This window comes from Coturnix japonica, chromosome 8 (genome assembly GCF_054131305.1).
Source record: "Coturnix japonica strain WE chromosome 8, WE-NBRP24, whole genome shotgun sequence".
Lineage (NCBI taxonomy): Eukaryota > Metazoa > Chordata > Aves > Galliformes > Phasianidae > Coturnix > Coturnix japonica.
Genome location: NC_140670.1, coordinates 21005101 through 21022994, shown reverse-complemented (window position 1 = coordinate 21022994; position 17894 = coordinate 21005101). Strand labels below are relative to the sequence as shown.

At 52.8% G+C, this 17894-nt stretch overlaps 2 protein-coding genes across 5 annotated transcripts in view; both read right to left on the bottom strand.

Moving 5' to 3' along the window:
• DNMBP (dynamin binding protein) overlaps positions 1-6215 on the bottom strand; it is a 28679-nt gene extending 22464 nt beyond the window's left edge. For 3 of the 4 annotated variants that reach the window (XM_085554569.1, XM_085554571.1, XM_085554573.1), the window contains exon 1: positions 6077-6191. The gene's annotated coding sequence lies outside the window, so the exon portion shown is untranslated. Of the gene's footprint in view, positions 1-6076 lie in introns of all 4 variants that reach the window. The other variant, XM_015867205.2, reaches the window with a different exon arrangement.
• A 3304-nt stretch (positions 6216-9519) lies between these two features.
• On the bottom strand, positions 9520-16307 carry CPN1 (carboxypeptidase N subunit 1). The gene is made up of 9 exons (XM_015867178.3): positions 15648-16307; positions 13643-13839; positions 13349-13504; positions 13079-13261; positions 12435-12546; positions 12144-12283; positions 11830-11929; positions 10919-11037; positions 9520-9786 (listed from the first exon to the last, which is right to left on the bottom strand). The coding sequence occupies exons 1-9, from the start codon at positions 15868-15870 to the stop codon at positions 9655-9657; spliced, it is 1362 nt and encodes a 453-aa protein (XP_015722664.2). The 5' UTR covers positions 15871-16307; the 3' UTR covers positions 9520-9654.
• Positions 16308-17894: the final 1587 nt, after the last annotated feature.

The following is a 17894-nucleotide window of genomic DNA, read 5'->3' as shown; positions in this document are numbered from 1 at the left end:
GCGCAGACTGCCCTGCCATCGCCAGCATTGTGCTGGCTGAACAAAGAGCCCAATATCCAGCCCCGACAGAGCTATGTCACCAAAAAGAGATGAATGGACCGGAGTGAATTGGGAGCACAAAGAGCTGCAGTTCAGGATAGCAGGAACCTACTGAGGCAGAAAAAGCAACAGTATTACAAACATGCCCATGTGGAGTAGTAAAAAAGATGGAAGGGTCACTAGTGAGTCTGGAAATGCTAAAGACAAGAAAGCAGCCCTGCAACGAGTTGTGGTGGCTATGGCATGAGGCTGAGCTCAGGGTCCTAGAAATATCTGCCATGAGCTCTAGGGACTGTTTCAAATGAGAAAGGAGTGAGAGGGGCAGTTATTCTTCCATGTACCCATTAACTGCAGTTACAACAGAGACCAATTGAAGGACTACCATTAATCCACTTTCACATTGCAGCAATCACACGCTGACTTTGGAAAGAAGGGAGGGGATGGGATGCTTGCTAAGGGCCAGAGACAGGGAGACTGCTGGGGATTTAAGCCCATGCAGATCACTGATGGCAGTGGCCACTCCCACCCTCATAACAAATATAAGGGATACTTTTTGCACATATGTCTTTAGAATCACCCCGTGTACAGCACCAGGTCAGTGCCTCACCAGCCAGATGGCAGGAAGTGTAAACCCATACAGCTGCAGCTACTGGGAAACATGTTGCAGCCCACTGAAGGCACCTGGAAATGGTCCTCTTCCAGCAAGGGACAGTGAAGTATCTCTGAAAACAAGGCTGTTTGCTCTTTTCTGTTTGAGTATAGGTGTGTTTGAGATCAGTCCCATGGGGTTAGCTCACTCCATAACACAATTAGAACACAAAATATTATGTTTTCCACGGTCTTGGCATTGTCTTACTCCACAGAGAGCTGACTGACATTTTCTCCAAATCCTCATCTAGAGAAGGAAGCCTCCCAGAATCTTCCAGACTGGAAACCTGCACAGTCCAGCTCCTCAGCTTTAATGGTGGACATGAGCTTCTCCCAGCTCCAGTCCAGGGCAGCCTGATGAGAACAAACATGCAGCAGCAGCTTGTGCAGAGGCTCCCGCAGGAAGAGCAGAGTGCAGGAGAGCAGGGCTCCGCCTGAGATCCCAGTGAGTCACAGTCTGACTGCTGGCTGCGAGCCATCCCCTCTCACCTCCAGATGGGCAATCCCCCAGCCACGGGGAGGGGCTGCCCTCCAAACCAAGTAAACGCTGGGGCTGCATCATGGCAGAGGCCAGGGTTGCAGACTGCAGCAGGACAGGATTGCCACCCCCACCAAGCAGCAGACCCACATCCAAAGACAGCCTCACTGTGCAAGTATGAAGCTGCAGCACAGCAGCGAGCTCACCCCACTGAGAACACACTGTCTCTGTCTCGCTGCCTGATCCTGAGCACAGCAGGTAACATGTTCCTGGCGCCCTGACACTATGGCGCTGTGTAACGAGGCAAGGCGAATTCCCAGGGCATTAATCACCGCTCCCAGCCTCCCGCATGCAGCCTCAGCACACATCACCTTCAAGGAACACAGACCAGCCCTTCTTGCCATTAGCTCTGGAGTATGTCTGGTCCAGTGTGGGCTGATGAAAGGACAGACTAGAACGAAATGAGAGCTATTAGCTCAGTTACAAGATTGCTGTGAGACCTTCAGAGCAGACAGGATCACGCCACAGTAGCCAAGAGGAGGCATTTACACACTGACTCAGATGACTTCTCCTCTCCTCCTCTGTGGTTGGACTGGGTAGGACTCCTCAAATAAAGGGCTCACCAAGAAAACAGTGATTACCGCCGGGCACTTGCTCAGTGTGCCATCACTTAGATGGAAGCACATCTACTGAAGATGGTGATACAGATGCACTTTTTGACTCTTTAATGGCAAGGATAAGTAAATTAATTTCTGATGAGTTTCCGTACCGTAGAAACAGGAGTTCTTGCTTCCCTGCTTTTGCTGAAAGATGCTGAAGCAAGGATTTGGGGCTCTCAAAAGGAAAGACAGCAACGTGACAGACCACTGTAGGTAGATTACCAACAGTATTACAGCAAAAGAAGATACCACATCAGCTTGGAGACAGCTAATCCAGCAGTATTCCCAAAGTTCTGATCAGGTGATGAGATAAAAGCAATAAAAAGGCAAGAGAACCCAACTTCTCAGGCTCTATGTCCACCTCTACAGAACACTTCTCAACTTCTTGGGCACAGTGCTGCCGTATGGGCAGTGCTACGGCACAACTCACCAGTGCAGTAACCAAGAAATGAACATATCACCAAACAAAAGAAATGCAGTGCATGCTTCCACATGCACAGGTGGTTTGCACAACGGACAAGCACGTTCTTGTGCAGCAGATGTCTCAGCCTTTTAAAAACTGAGAGCCTGCCTAGCAGTAAACCAAGTAGGAGTCTCATTCCGAAAAACACATGAAAGCCAAGTTTGACACAGAGCTGTTAAAGAATATTAACAAATAACATCACTCTCTCTCTTTTTTTTTTTTTTTTTTTTAAAATAGTTGAAAATAACCATGCATTTTACCTATGCTATTTCACACCTCTTCCTGCTCATGGTAACCCAATGCCTGTCCATGGAAGACAGAATCTACCCCCAGAAATGGAGATGCCCCTCTGCCTGCTCTGTGCACTCCACAGCTGTCAGTGTGGCTTCTGTAAGAGATCTGCAGAGTGCCCCACAGACAGGGCATTGCTCACACGAGCACACGCGAGTCCCCGGAGCTGTGCCAGCAGCCACAGCCACTCCCCCAGCACTGCGCAGAACGCACTGCACTGTGAGCTGCCGGAGGTCCTTGCTTGCCTGCACATTCCTGGGTGGGAGAAACAATACCCCATTGAGAGAGGCCCTGGAGATGGTGCCAATGCAGGGACTGAGGCAAACTGCTGAGCCAGCCCCACCATCCCAGACAGAACAGACAAGCAGGTCAAAACCAGGCTTAGTGGTACAGAGAGGAGCCTTCTGCCACCAGACTCAGGCTGCAGCCCCTCATTAGGACATTCTGATCATCTCTGCAGATCCTAAGGAGCCCCCAGCTGAGCTGCACACAGTGGGAAACGTGAGATCTCTTACATACTCCCATCTCCAAACACCATCTGGATCCCAAGAGGAAGAAGAATCTTCTCTCTTTTAAAAAAAGGCTTCATTTCCTTTGTGACTTGACATCCAAAAATCATGACAATAAATACACTTATCATCAAGTCCTCTAGAACCAGGACCTCCGGGATAAAAGGCTGCTTAAGCAACCCACTGGCATCTCACATGCAGCAGCATTTGCCACAGGAGCTCTGCATGTGCCACACAAGCCATTCAAACCACATTTTCTCCCTCCAGCTGGACACTGGCTGTCACAGCACTGTCACCTGCCCCTCAGCACAGCAAAGCTCAGTGTGGGCTAGCAGGGTTCATGGGGCAGGCGTGGGCTGGGGAAGAAGGAAGAGGATCTTGTGTTGGGCCAGATGGCAAGCAAATGAAAGTCATCTGGAAACCGGAGCACATCATCAATTGTTAATGCAAAACAGAACACCTTGCCAAAACATGTGAGCAAGGACACTGTGATGGATACTTCATGTATAGCCTCATGGACCTAAGCACATACACAAAAGGTCAGAACATCAGCTTAGGAGATAAGAGCTTCCCAAATTGTAGCCAGGCTGAACCGAGCGCTGCACGCATCATTACTGAGCCCTGTCTTTTCCCATCCCAAAGTACACATTTGTCCCTCTTGTCATTGTGGCAAACAGATGACAATGACACAGCTTATAATCAGAACCAGACAAAATCCCAACAGCAGCACTTCTGATGGGCTGTACCTGAGCTGGGCTCCTGCGGGTAGGTAATGCACAGTCACAAAATTAGTCACTGCATATCGTGTGCATATCCCAAACAGGTTGAACTGTTACAGACAAGGACGTTCCTCAACATTTGAGCATTCTATACACTGATCAGTATTTTTCAATGCAGATGGGCTTGTCCAGCCTTAAGAAGAGAAGTCAGAAACCATTGTGGTCTTCCAGTGCTTGCAGGGAGCTTACAAGCAGGAGGGGGACTGACTTAATACATAGTCTGGTAGTGATAAGGCAGGTGGAAATCGCTTCAAACTACAAGAGGGGAGATTTAGGAGGAAACTCTTTACTCAGATGGAGATGAGACCCTGGCACAGCTGACCAGAAAGCAGTGGGTGCCCCGTCCTGGAAGCTGCCCAGGGATAGGCTGAATGGGACCATGGGCCCTGATCTGGTGGGGGGCAACCAACCCACTGCAGAACAGGATGATCCATAAAGTCACTTACAACCCAGCCATTCCGTGCCTCTATGATTTTGGGTAGAAGCTCCCTACAGTGCTTTGGATATTGGATAGGGATTCAGGAAACATAGGAGTCCAGCCCAAACTGGAAACTTTGCTCCTTGCCCTCCTTCCACTCCTGTTCTGTGGTGCTTGTTATCTCCAGAGAAATTAAATCCCCTAGGAGAGACTCTGTTGATACTCGATATCATGTGGACCTATGCCCTGCAGAGCCTGTCGCTGCTCCTGAGAAGGAAAAGTAAAAGATGCGTCACACAGAGCTGGGGTTGAGCAATCACTACAAGATGATTAGGAAAATACTTTTAGGAAATTATCAGTTAACAGAGTGAAGTGCTATGCAAAATTCCAGGTGCCCCACCTAGGCATGCATCACCACCACTACAAAGTCCGTCAGAACAGCCACCCCCTGCCCCAGCACTGCTGCTGCATGTTGAACTGAGATGCTGTGGGCAGCTACAGCACGTGTTGCTCTGTGGGTATCACACCTTCCTGTCCTGTACTGCTCAGTTCCTCCTGCCATGATGTTCATTTAAAGTTTTTCAACACGTTTTTGATGTCACTGCTAACCCCAAGTGGAACAGCAACAGAGTGGGCGCCAGGCATCAGGGAAAAGGGGCACTGAGAGAGACTGGAGAGAGAACTGAAACTGTTGTCCTTGTTAGAGCAGTGGACGTCAGGAAACAAACAGCAAAATAAGGCAGCTCAGAGATGTGGGCTTTAACTGTGCTATAGAGAGATGTGAAAACACACAGGACGCATTTGAACAGGAGGCCGAGCACAACTCGCAGCCAGAGGAGTGAGTCAAGATGAGGGGGATGATGGTGACGTCTCTCAGCAGAAGTTGGCAAAGCTTTCAAAAAAAAAAAAAAGCCTAAAATTTCCACATCTACAACTCTTCCAGGCCTTTTGTGAAGGTAACAACAGAACTGAAATGGAAGGAAAGAAGAAAACGGCAGAGGCCAGGGGCAAACAAGCTACTTCGCACAAAACTGAAAGTCATGGAAACATGAAAAGCCTGAAAACAGATGTCATTTGCAGTGTATTACACAACTTAAGGCTTCCTGGGCACACTGCAAAGGGAATGAGATGTTTAAGGAGCATGTTGGGGACAGTACTTCCAACAGCAGAAATGCAGCAGAGCTTAGAGGCCAGACAGCATTGAGAACAGGACCAGCTGAAGCACTGCCAGGGGGTCAGCACCAGAGCTGTGCTTTAGGAAGGTGCTGAGAACGCAGCAAACGTGCATCCCCCGGTGAGGGCAGCAGCAGTTCGCCTCTTCTCCAGTACGAGCAGTGCTGAGGGACGGGCACTAACTGGAGTGAGAAGAAACTTCTCCTCCCAGAAGATGCTCACGGAGGGACAGCTGGGGGAGGCACAGCTCTGGGATTCCCAGACAGCACCGTGCTGTTCCCGCAGAGCCCACCGTGCACGGCACAGCCGCAGCGTCCCGAGCAGCGAGGCCACTCCGCCAGAAGGCGCGGTGGGAACGACCCATGTGTCCCCAACACCCCTGGGCGCCCCTGCTGGGAGGACAATCCCAGCCCGGCAGCAACACGGCAGCCGGCGGGACAGCACGGCACAGCCCGAAGGCCGAACGAGAGGGCGCGGAGGCGCAGCGCGGTGCCGAGAGGCCGCGCGGGGGCCCGGCGGAGGCGCGGGCCGAGGGGCACGCGGAGCGGGGGCAGCCGAGCAGGCGGCGTCCCGGGGGCGGCGGACGGGCCGGGCCCGGCTCCCCGCGGCGGGTCCCTACCTGCTCCCGGCCCGCTCCGGCCGCCACGGCCGCTCCGGCCCTGCGGGTCCCGCTCCCGCCTCCGCCCCCACCTCCTGCCGGCCCCGCGGCCGAGCGCCCCGCCCGTCCCCGAGCCGGCCCGTCCCCCAGCGCCCGCCCGGTCTCGCAGGGCTCCGCCCGGCCCCGCGGCCCGCCCTCCTGCCTCCACGCGGCGCGGCACGGCGTGGGGCTGCGGGGGGAGGGGGGTCGAGGCCGGAGCCGTGCCAGCTCACGGGCGGGGCGGAGCAGCGGGTCCGCGCGGAGTGCAGTCTCCGTTGTGCTGCCAGGGCACCGACACGGGGAGAAACAACTCGCAGCCCCGCAGCCCCCGCTAACGGGGCGTTTGTGCGGCGCTGAGGTCTGACTCGGCTGGTCCCTGGCTGCTTTTCCTGCTAGGCCATAAAAAACCTTCATGTCCCAAGGGTACGAGGCACCACGCTGCACGGCCTCACGTCTCAGGGCAATTTGGCACCGGTTTGAGCTTTTAGCTACACTTCTCCACGGCAACCAGAGCTTGGCTCGCCAGCGGCAAGGAGCAGGGCCGTGGAAGTTGTGTCGGGCATGTGCAAGCTTGGAGCTGGCTGCTCGCCTGCTTCGTGGTTGGCACAGTGCTGAGCTGCTGCACAGCCTTGCTGCACGAGGACTGGGTGCTCTTCCCGCAGGTATGGCCCTTGTGCATGCTTTGCTGCAGCTGAAGAATGGGGGCTGCACACAAGGACATTGTGCAGTGCGAGAGTAGGAGCTGGACACTGCACAGTGCTCCTTGGGAGCAATCAGTGGGACCAGTGAGAGACGCGGAGGGGATCTGAACTGAATACTGTCATCAAGGACAGTCTGCAGTGTTCTCCAGAGTACTATAAAATGTGCCCTCAGGTGTCTTTATTCACAGGGCCGTGGGAGCAGCACAGAATGGGGCTAATGACAGGTGGCAAATGCAGCAGCATCCCTTTGCACAGCTCTTTGCAGACAGCAGCAGAAGTGGTCTGAACTCATACATGCCAGGACAGAAATAACACCATCCAAGCAAATCTTTTTTCTGGAAACTAAGTCCAGACCCAGCCCTGCATATCACAACAGACCCCAAAGCCTCAAGCCTGAAGCCTGAGAACTCCCAGCTTTTCCCACTGACTTCTGCAGCTGGGCAGGGCCAGGTCCCTCTTCTCCCTTTGCCTCTGCACTGACATGGTGGCTCTGGGCTTTTCACTGCTATCCTCACTTCCAGTCAGCCTTATCCTTGGCTTTGAGTCTGGTTTTGTTCCAGCATTCCAAGAAAAGCTACGCACTTAAAAAAGACTTGTATATTTTTATCTGTGAGATGTGTCTCCCTGCATGCCTCCACTTCACAAACTGTTCTTCATACAATCACCATTTCTAGCTCTCTCATTTAACCTCAGTATTGCCAGAGGGTTCATCCTTCCCATGCTACTGCAGCCTCTTAGGTCACTGCAACCACCAGCCCACCTCTGCTGACATTCCCAGTAAAGGCGCCTCACTCTTACTGGAGTTCAGATTTTTGTATTTTCCCTTTTTCTGCCTACTTCACACCAGCCAAATCACACGCACACATTCCACCAGCCTCCCCACTGGGGCTGCTGCTCAAGCTGGGATCCTCGCAGCCCTGCTTGCAGAAAACTGCCCCCAAAGGGGCAGGCTGGGGCACTGCAGCATGGAGGAAGGATGTGAAGTGAGAGGAGGAGGTTTATGAACTCTGAGTGTCCCAGAGAGGATGGGGAGGGACCAGCTCTGTAATACAGACCTGCCACCTGCCATCACCTTGACTGCAGCCTCAAAGGACGTGAAACCACTGCACTGCAGATGTTGTGTCCAAAGCGTTAGCACTGTTTTTAGCTTCTTGCAACACTTGGGATGAAGTTCATGGCAAGCCTTGGAGATAGGGGATGGGCAGAAAGCTGTCTCGGAAACATTTTGTAACCATGTTTTCACGTGGAGAGCTTGGCCACGGCCAAGTGGAGCTTTACCAAAATGTTTGACACTGAAGTATTCAGAGCTGGGAGGAGAATGTGCTGGACAAATCCCAGGCTCTTTCACAAGGTTAAGTCCTGTAGGAACTGTTTCATAGGGCAAAAAAAGCTTTCCACAGAGCCTTTGGCTTTGCCACTGTGCCAGCAGCTCCTCAGCAGCTGGTGAGGGGAATGCTGCAGCCCCCTGTCCTGGCCCAGAGAAGAAATCCCCCTCCTTAACCCATACACAGGGAAGCAAGGGGAACTGGGTTGGTCTTACATTTTCTAGGACCACCAGAGGGCAACATGGGAGCACTCAGCAGCCTGTAACTGTGCTGGGTTGCTGATGGTGTGAAAAATTTAGAGAATTTGAATTCTCTAGATTTTATGAATGTGGAATTGGCCACCATCCCTGGCCCACAGTGACCTGTGCAGACTGAAACCACTCACAGCCATGGCAACGTATGCTACTGCTTCTGGCACTTCTCTGTAATAGCCTGAACAGATACCCTCTGAGGGACAGTTTGCCGTGCCTTTCCAAGAAATGCTGAGAGACAGCCTTTGTTAGAAGGCAGAGGTACAAGAGTGTGTGTAGTGCTAAGGCTGAAAATGCCACCAGCACCCTGCAGCAGAGACAGGAGAGGATGTGACAGTGAGGACTTGGACCACATCTTCTCTAACTGAGCTGCAGTCCACACGCACTGTACCTGCACAGTGCACTGCTGGTTGGTGTGCATCCACATTTCCCTCCAGTGCAATGACAGACCCAAAATTCAGTCAGTTTGTCTCAAAGGAAAAACAAATCACCTGTCCTGCACACCTTCCACTGCTCTCACATAGCTGCTCCTTGCTCAGACTAATAGCTTGTGTTGGCTGAAGCAGCTCCTTGAGAGCCATCTGGTTTGGATCTGAAGCCATAAGGAGTCAGGATAATCCATTGCCTTTGTTGGCATGTACAGTTTCATCCTGTCTGACTATAAATAATCCCAGTGAGCCACCAGGAAGTCCCATCTGCACAACAAAATAGATGTGATATCACTCACCAGATGATCTTGGACCACCACATCCCAGCGGTGCTGCATTCTTCCTCATGGTGCTGCCACCCAGATTGAGGTGTAGAATCTATGTGTAGAACCCCAGCTGTGTTTTGAGCTGGATAAATCACTGCTTTAAAACTATCCTACTCCTAACAATAGACAACTGTCCTTACCTGAGGGCAAAGCATGGTGCTCACAGCATGGACAAGCCAGAACTCATGTGCCTGAGTTAAAAGGGCAGAACTTGCTGCCCAGACTCATTCTCCCTGCCATGCACCAGTGTCTGAACACCTCATGTGGGCTGCAGTGACCAAGTCAAGAGCAAAGGGAGCAGAGCTCTCCTGTATGGCCTGAGGGCAGGAGAGCAGCTCCAGACACACTCCTCGTATGCATTCTGCTGAGAATTACTTCATACTTTGCTCGGGAATTAAATATTTCCTTATTTAATAACCTAATAACTTGGGCTAGTTTAATGCTGGCTTGACAGAAAGTTCACTGGCTGGAGTCTTCAGCCAGGCCACATACAAGGGCTTCCCTCTGCTCTCAGACAAATGCATCATCCTCATCTCTGTGTCCCGCGGCGTACAGCTCTGGGCACTACCTTCTTCTGAAGGGTTTTGTTGTTCGTGCGTGTGCCTGAGGCTTTCCGCTCTGGGGCCTTCTTCACCACATCTTGTTTGAGCTGGAAATGCACCTGTAGAAAGGATAACACCACCCATGTAGCAGTGCTGGCTCTGAAGGACCTGCACCTGCTCTTGGCCAAGACAAGCACTGCCCATCAGGGGCTCAATCAATGTTGGGATACAATGGGAAACTGGTGCTGTGAAAGGCAAGTGGTTGAGTGAGGCTCGTTCTTCATCTTTTCTCATCAGAAAGCAGAGAAAATGCATTGCTTTGCATTTCTGTGAGTGTTTAGTATACAGAACAGCTTAGGACAAAACAGACCTTTTCAACTGCATCTCATTAGCTGAATCCTGATTAATCAATCTTTCAGTAAATGACTGTTTCTGGTAGCTCCAGGCAAAAAGAAAATCCAGGAGAGAATCTTCCATCCAACCAAAAAAGTAAAAGGATCAAACAAATGGCTGTGGGGTAAGGCTGGAAAAGGCAAACAAATTGTTTCATGGTAGGGAAGGGGAGGAGGTAAATGGGGACAGGTGGGCTGTGACGTCAGACCACCAGGGAACAAAGCAGGTAATGTCGGAAAAGGAAAATCTGTTACAAAGGAGAACCAAAGAGCAGGGTGCTTAACCCAGCAAAACAAAGGCCAGGACTGGGCTTGACAGCTCTCTATAAATACATAGAGAAATAAATACCCATGAAGAAGAGGAGCTATTTAAAGCACAGTGTTGGCATGAGAACAAATAGGGATAAACTGACCATAAATAAATTTAGGCTGAAAATTAGAAGGTTTCTAATGCTGAGAAAAGAGCAGCACTGGAAGGACATCAGAGGCTGGACAGGGTGGGATGAAGAGATGGAGAAAGGGGAGACCACCACAGTGTATTTAAGGCATAGCCTTGCCAATGTGTGCATGGAGCACCAGACATGCTGGGATGCTGCAGCTGGGGGTTCTCACCCAGCCTTAGCAGAGCCAGTGTCTGAGGCCCCATTCTGTTTCCAAGGCACCCACTGTTTTTATAACTTATTTCGGGTTGCACAGACTGCTCTCAGGAGGACCCTGTTGGAGCAGCAGCTCCAGCCGGGTTAGAGGACATGGGAGCCAGCACAACAGACTGGTGCAGCTGAGGCTGCTTGGCGAGGAATCGGGGGCACATGGCATTGCCTTCACCCTGGGAGCTGCTGGACTCCTGTGTCTGACTCACCAGTGAAGCTGCAGCTGGGCCCACGGTGGCTGTCACTGTTTGAGGCTGGTAGCCCTCTGCTGAGGCTGTGACGGTATAAGTGCCAGGCAGTAGCAGCCGGAAATAATCCCCCATCTCACCTGGAGCACAAGGTGAGAAGAGAAAGCTCTCAGGATGTGGAGAAATTGATATTCCAGCAGCACTCGCTCAGTGCTCATCCTTGAAGATGTGTGTCCTCCAAACCCCCAGCATTTTTTAGCTTTCTTTCTCAGTCTACTGGCAATGTGAGGCCAGATTTGTGCTGGCAGCCTGCAGGTAATATCTCCTTAGTGCCACTCAGTAGAGGTCAACCCACAATAAACACCAAATAACAGTGCATGGCAGCATTGGCTGCACTGCTCTTGGCAGGGAGATGCAGATCTCAGTACTGCCAGCCAGCCAGGAGCAGGCCTAGGGGCATCCACAGCTCCAGTCTGACTCCCTGTGCAGAACACAACCCTCAACTCCCATCCCATATAATTTGGTTGCATTTGGGTTACCTGTAGCTTTAATCTCCCATCAGATTGGCTGCTCCCCTGCTTGATTCTTCCCATGCTTTCCCAGGAGCACTTTGTGTGCTGTAGTGCTCAGGGATGGGGGCTGACAACAGTGGGGAGTAGCATGTTATGGATTACTGAGAGAATCTGAATATATGCCCATCTAGGGAACTGCATGGGCACTGCAAATCTGAGTCATAACTACAAGCAGACTGCGTCATTTCAGCTGAGGTGGGCTCAGCCTGGTGGGGAGGAGGTGGAGGGGGACCTGCAGGAGAGCTGCAGGGATGACAGAGCCAAACTTCTGATACAGTGGGCAGGTTCACAGAGGGCAGCGTGGGAGCTGCGGGGCAGATTGAAGAGCACAGCAGCACCACATGAGGACCGGAGACCCACCAGAGGTGACGTCGTGACTGATTCCCTGGACAGAAATTACTGCTCCTGAAATGCCATTGTTGTTCTCATCTGTAACCATCCCTTTGATGCCCTGGTGAATCTGTAGGGAGGGAGACAGTAATGGGTCAGTGCCTGTCTGATGTTCAGGAGGGTACTTCTGGGTGCTGGAGGAAGGCAGAGAGCTCTGGGAATGGCTCCACTTTTCCCCTTCCCTGGCCATTCTGGCTTCCCCCACTCCAGCGCTCCCAGTGCCTGCTGCTCCCACACCATCTAGACTGCAGGAGAGGGGTGCAGGTCCCAGATCATCTCCTTACCTCTTCAATGAAGGCAACAAGTGCTTCCCGGTTGGCCATCCACTGACGCTCCAGGTCCTCCTTGGGGGGGAATTTATTGCAGCTCAGCTCCAGGGTAATCTCAAAGCAGTTGGTGTAGAGGTAATTGAAGTCTTGCATACCTGGAAGAGAAGAGCTAGTGGCCAGGGAAATGCAAGGACCCTTCATCCCCATGTCCCAGCCCTTTTACCAGAATTGCCCCTCACTCCTATACAGCCCCAGGATGTCTTGCCAGCCCTGCACCCCGTTGGGTCAGGTGCTGCCCTGCCCTACCTTTGCTGAGCGAGTACCAGGATGCCCCGTTGGTGATGCCATCAACAAAGTAATCCCCACAGTTCCAGCCACGATGCATCCAGCCATGGGCATACGAGTATGTCTTGGCTAGCTGAAAGAGAATCTGTATTAGGAAAGTTTGAGCAACTTGTGTTTCTGGCATCTTTTATGCCCTTCTCAAAGATTGCTGTTTATTTTTAGATATGAAAGCAGGGTTCAAATTTGGACAGTGGATCCAAAGCCTCTCCTTTATGTAAGATAGTTTGAAAAGCAACTGCTGTTTCAGTCTCCTAATGCACACTCTATACATGGTGCTATGGTTCAGATGCTGGCACAACCTTATTCTGCCAGCAGCACTGTTATTTCATTGAGTTTCTGACTTTGGAGGCTGTGTGTACATTGCTCACCTCCTCCCCAGGCTGCAGCCCTGCTCCCAGCATGTCCTGGAGAGCCCTGTGCTTCCCAGGAGGGCTGAGCTCCAGCTCACACTTATTTTTCTCATTAGCTGTTCTAACGCCTATTCTTGCGCTGGGTTTCTGTGTTTCCTAATGGAAGACTGAAGGCACAGTTTTCTGGGACATTCAGACAATGGAGAAAAACCATAGGCACAACGAGTGCTGTTGGGACCAGCATCCTGTCCTCACCTTTTGGAACAACTTGTCATCAGGGGTGGGTGTGTTGGCTGTGCGCCGGTGGCTCCGGAACCGCTGGTCTTGAGACTTGTCATAGGGGTAGTTGGCCACCACTGCACCGCCATGCAGGTTGGCTGAAAGCACAAAGTTGTAGCTGCCAATCCACTGGATCACGGCCAATGTCTCAGGCTCCACCTGGGAAGAGCAGAAAGGAAGAGCTGCGATGAGCATGTCGGTGCTGTAGGACGATGTTGCAGCACTCGCAGCATCCCAGGCCTGTACCTGGCTCTTCCAGTTGTCGGGCAGTGGGATGTGGTGGTTGGGCCCGTTGATTTCCCCACTGTAGTACATGAACGTGTTGAGGTCAGGGAAGTTGCGGTTCAAGTCCACACCATTGGCATTGTTCCTCCCTGTCAAGTACCCAATGGCATCTGGACCCTGTGGGGCAAAGGGCATTGTAGGGATGAGAATAAAGTGGGGCATCACTGCCACAGCAAAGCAGGCCTGCAGAAGCCCCCCATTTTGCAGGGTTTTTCTGCCCCTACCATCTGGAGGCAGCGCTCGCTTGCCTGGTACCTGGTTGGCAGCCACTTCGTACCCGTCGGGGTTCATGGAAGGCATGATGTGGATGCGTGTGTCGTGCAGCAGCCGGATGACCCGCTCACTGCCCCGCCGGTACTCCTCACAGAGGAACTCAGAGAGCTGCAGCAGCAGTTCACGGCCCAGCACCTCATTCCCGTGCATGTTCCCCACGTACTTGAATTCCGGCTCCACTGGAGAGAGCAACACAGCAGTAGCACCGTCAGCTGGGGCTGGGGAGCCCTTTCACACTGCAGGGGTCCCCCAGTGAATGGCATTAGATGACCTCTTCCCTTGGAAAATGCAGAATTTCATGAGGGATGGCTAAATGGTTCTCATGTGGGCTGCCCTCTGTTTTGTCACAGCCCAGGTTTACCACTGGGCTGCTGCTTGCATCGGCAGTGGGCATGCAGCCAGTGTTGGCAGGGTAAAAGATACTGGCAGAATTCAGTTAAAAAAGGAGCCCAGCTTTTACATGAAAGGTACAGACAAAACAGGGCATTGGCAGGCAGAGCTCAGGGATCTTGTTGTACTGAGGCTTCAGCCACCAGCAGCGATCTCTGGGGTCTGAAACAATGTGAGGAAAGAAGGCACCTGCTTCCTGACCCCAACAATGCTTCCAGAACCCAACCATGCTTGGAGAACAACACATCTTCCCAACCCAACCACACTGCCAAAACCAAACTGTGCCTTCAGAACCCAACCATACTGCCAGAACCCAACCATGCTCAAGAGCCCAATAATGCCTCCAAAACCTAACTGGGCTTCTAGAACCCAACCATGCCTCCAGATTCCTATAATGCCTCCAGACCCTGACCATGCCTCCAGAATCCAACCATGCCTCCAGACTCCCATGTCTTCAGAACCCAATCATGCTTCCAGAACTCAGCAGTGCTTTCAGAGATCTCAGTGCCTCCAGACGTGCTGAAGACAGATGCTAAAACAATCCTAGTTTTGGCACAAGATGTTGCTTTTCCATATTTGTTGCCAGTGACCTTTGGATTGCCATGCCTCAGCAAAGGACATTGTGGGTGGGTGATATGCTTTGACCTGGTTAGGTTTCAGGAGACTTGAGAACTGACTTAATTAGGTAATCCAGTTATTAAATCTATAAAAACATCTTGGGGTTATGTGCCGCCTTCATTTAAAAAAAGGTCTCAGCAGGGACTCCTCATCTGCCTTGAGTGTGAAGCAGGACTCATCAGCCCTTCTGGATACACAGACTCGTAAACATTATCCAGACAGACACAGAAGCCTGAATTACTGCATATAAGCCAACTGACTTAAAGCTTTCCTTTTCACAGTTACTTTCCATTGCCTTCAAAGGAGTCTGCAGAGTCCGAAAGACACCATACATGTGGAAGTACACAGAAGCAGTCTCACAAGTCCATGTTGCTCTGAGCATTAGGAGCAGGTCAAGCTGAGCCTCTGCCCAGTGCCCTCCTGCAGCCCTCCTAACTGCAGTCCTGTGTCTCTTCCAAAGCAAAGCCTGGCAGGGAATTATCAAAACTCTCTGGCAAAGGGACCATGCTGCCTGGATGTGTCAGCCCCACAATGATGAGCAAACAAAGGTTTGAGAAGACAAAAGATGCTGCAGGAGGCAAGCAGAATCTTGCCCAGATCTCCTTGTGCTGCTGCCAAGGTGCAGCGGGGCCACTCGGCACCAGATGAATGCCTGGAGATCTGCGGGGGCCCAGCACCACTCCGTGAGACCTGGTCAAGGAAGGGCTGCACTCCTCCCTTCCACCTCTGCCCGGTTTTGGGGCAGAAAGGGGCGGTGGAGCAGGTGGGTGCTGGGACGAGCTCTCCTGCGTCATCCTCCACTTATAAACAGAGCTGCGGCCAAAGTACGCGCCGGGGCCGCGTTCCCAAAGGCAGAGCTCCGGCACCGGGAGCCCTACCCGGGCAGAAAGGCGGCTCCTGGCTATGCCCCGTGGTGCCGCGTGGCAGAAGTAGCGCTGTCGGGGCCGCCCCGTCCCGGTCACCGCGTCCCCGTACTTACGGGGCTCGTGGATGCCGGGGTAGTCGCTGAATTCCAGCACGTAGAGGTGGCGGCCCTCGACGCTGCGTCCGATGCTGTAGATGCGGGTGACGTACGGACACTCGCTCTGCACGCGAAACAGAGCCCGCACCATCTCCTCGTAGCGGTGGTGCAGGAAGCTGACGGCAGCCGCCACCTCGAGCAAGAGCAGGGTCCCGGCCAGCGGCCGCAGCCACCCCGCCATCGGCCCCCAGCTCCCTCCTCCCCGCCCGGAGCTAAAGTGCAAACTGGAACCAGCTCTTTCCAGTTCCCCTGCCAAGTGCCAGCCCCCTGCACCTGCGGGCGGGGGGCGGCGGGAGCGGGGGCAGGGATGCTTCTCCCAGCCGCCCGCTGCCGGCCCGCTCTCCGCCGTCGGGGAAGCGTCCGGAGTGCGGCTCACTCATTAACCGGACGGCAAACAGGACCCCGCGCCCTGGGAGGCGGCAGCGCAGGGCTGGAAGCGGGCGGAGAGGAGCGGGGGCCCCGCGGGGCCACTTCGCTGGGAGGGAGCGGGGCCCCCACGGGAGGGACGCGCCGTGACTGAGCCCCTGCGAGGGGGCAGAGCCGAGCGAGGCGGGGGCTTCGCGGAGCGGGCGGCTCCCCCCGGCCCCACTCCGAACTGCGCTGCTCTCCTGCCCCATCTCCTGGGGAAGCGGCGGTGGCACCGCGTCGGCACGGCCCCGGCTCGCCCCGCACACCAGCAGCACGGCTGGGGCCGGGGATGGGGGCAAGGACAGGAGCAAGGTCGCATTCTCGCACCTTCCTGCAGCAGAGAGCAGCGCGGGGTGCGATGCTGCAGTACAGAGCTCTGCCATGCGAGGAGGGGCCACGATGATGCCCTCCGACATGCACCGGGCAGCAGAAGAGAGCACTAAAGCCTAAAGGCAACTGAAATTGGCTATAAACAGTTGCAGAGTAGTTCTAGATTTAGAGGAAGCCAATTCCCCTCCACCTCTCTGCCACAGACGTTCTTGCCCCAGGGGTGTGCAGTCATATACTCCGCTCTGCCCATGGATGGACTCAGTGCTGCTAAAATACCCCAAAGAGCAGCTTTGCTGCTCTGTCCGTGGTAATAACAAGGAATCCCTGTTCATAGCTTCAGTGCAAGCAGTGCAGGCTGGAAAGATTAATCATACTAATGCCTTCTTCCAACTTAGCTCCATTCCACTACTTCCCTGTTTGCCATCAAGCCTCAGAGCAACTCTCATCTAAGCATAGGAGCAGCATCACAGCATCTTTTGTTATTTAATGCAAAATGGTCCTGGAGTTGCCAGCTCTTACTCATACCAGTAGGAAGCCAAGGAGAAGCAGCAGAGGCTGTGGGTCCATTGTAAGCAGGGTATGGCGGGGCAGCGGCAGGCTGAGATAGAAGGGTGCTGCCAAGGGACGCATGGAAAAGTGCACACTTTGCTACGGAGATGGGTGACACTGACATGGGAAACAAGAAATGGCAGAATGCTGGATCCTAAAAAAGAGCTGTGAGCAAGATTTGGGGTGGGCGGAGAACACATCTCACGCAAGATGGGTCTGAAGAATTAGTCAGTGTTATCCATAACACAGGCGTGGAGGCAGCCCACCACCAGACAGCAGGTTTGAATCAAACAAAAGGAAATAGCTCTGCACACAATGCACAATGAAATTACCTCATCAAAGCTGAGAGTTCAATGAGAGCAAAAGGGAATGGGATGAAATCACAGGGAACATCCACAGTGCATCCGTAGCTGTTAACTACACAGGGCCAGATGCAAGCATTTGATCACACATCCAACATGTTAAAACACTGATGGGAGCAGAAACAAACATCATAGAACATAGAAACAGCACAGGAAGTAAACAAAGACATCATTTGGAAAATGCAGCAAATACATCTGGGACAAATTATCCCCTCTCCCCAGATGTCTAAAGATGGAGCGAATTTGAAGCAAAAGGGGGAGCACGAGCAGGAATGTGCTGTGCCACAGCAGTGAAATAGAAAGGGATGCAACTCCCAGATCCCAGCGCTGAACCCCACTGCCCCACCGCTCATGCAGGTGACAAGATCCTGGCCTTAGACAGATCCCTTGTGGTGCCTAAGATTTCATTCTGGCCATCTTTTTACCAGGGAAAGGCTGGAAAATTCAAGATAAGAGCTGTATGAGCAAACTGGGGAGAGTGTACACTGAAAGAAAAATGAGCAGTGACAAACATGTTTGCCTTGGCTGGGCTGCAGCTGCATGCAGACAGAACTGT

Coding starts and splice junctions, on each gene's coding strand:
- CPN1 (XM_015867178.3), bottom strand. CDS start 15,870: ATGGCGGGGTGGCTGCGGCCGCTGGCCGGGACCCTGCTCTTGCTCGAG. Junction 13,840..15,647: donor CCCCGGCATCCACGAGCCCC/GTAAGTACGGGG, acceptor TGCTCTCTCCAG/TGGAGCCGGAATTCAAGTAC. Junction 11,930..12,143: donor TTGTTGCCTTCATTGAAGAG/GTAAGGAGATGA, acceptor CCCTCCCTACAG/ATTCACCAGGGCATCAAAGG.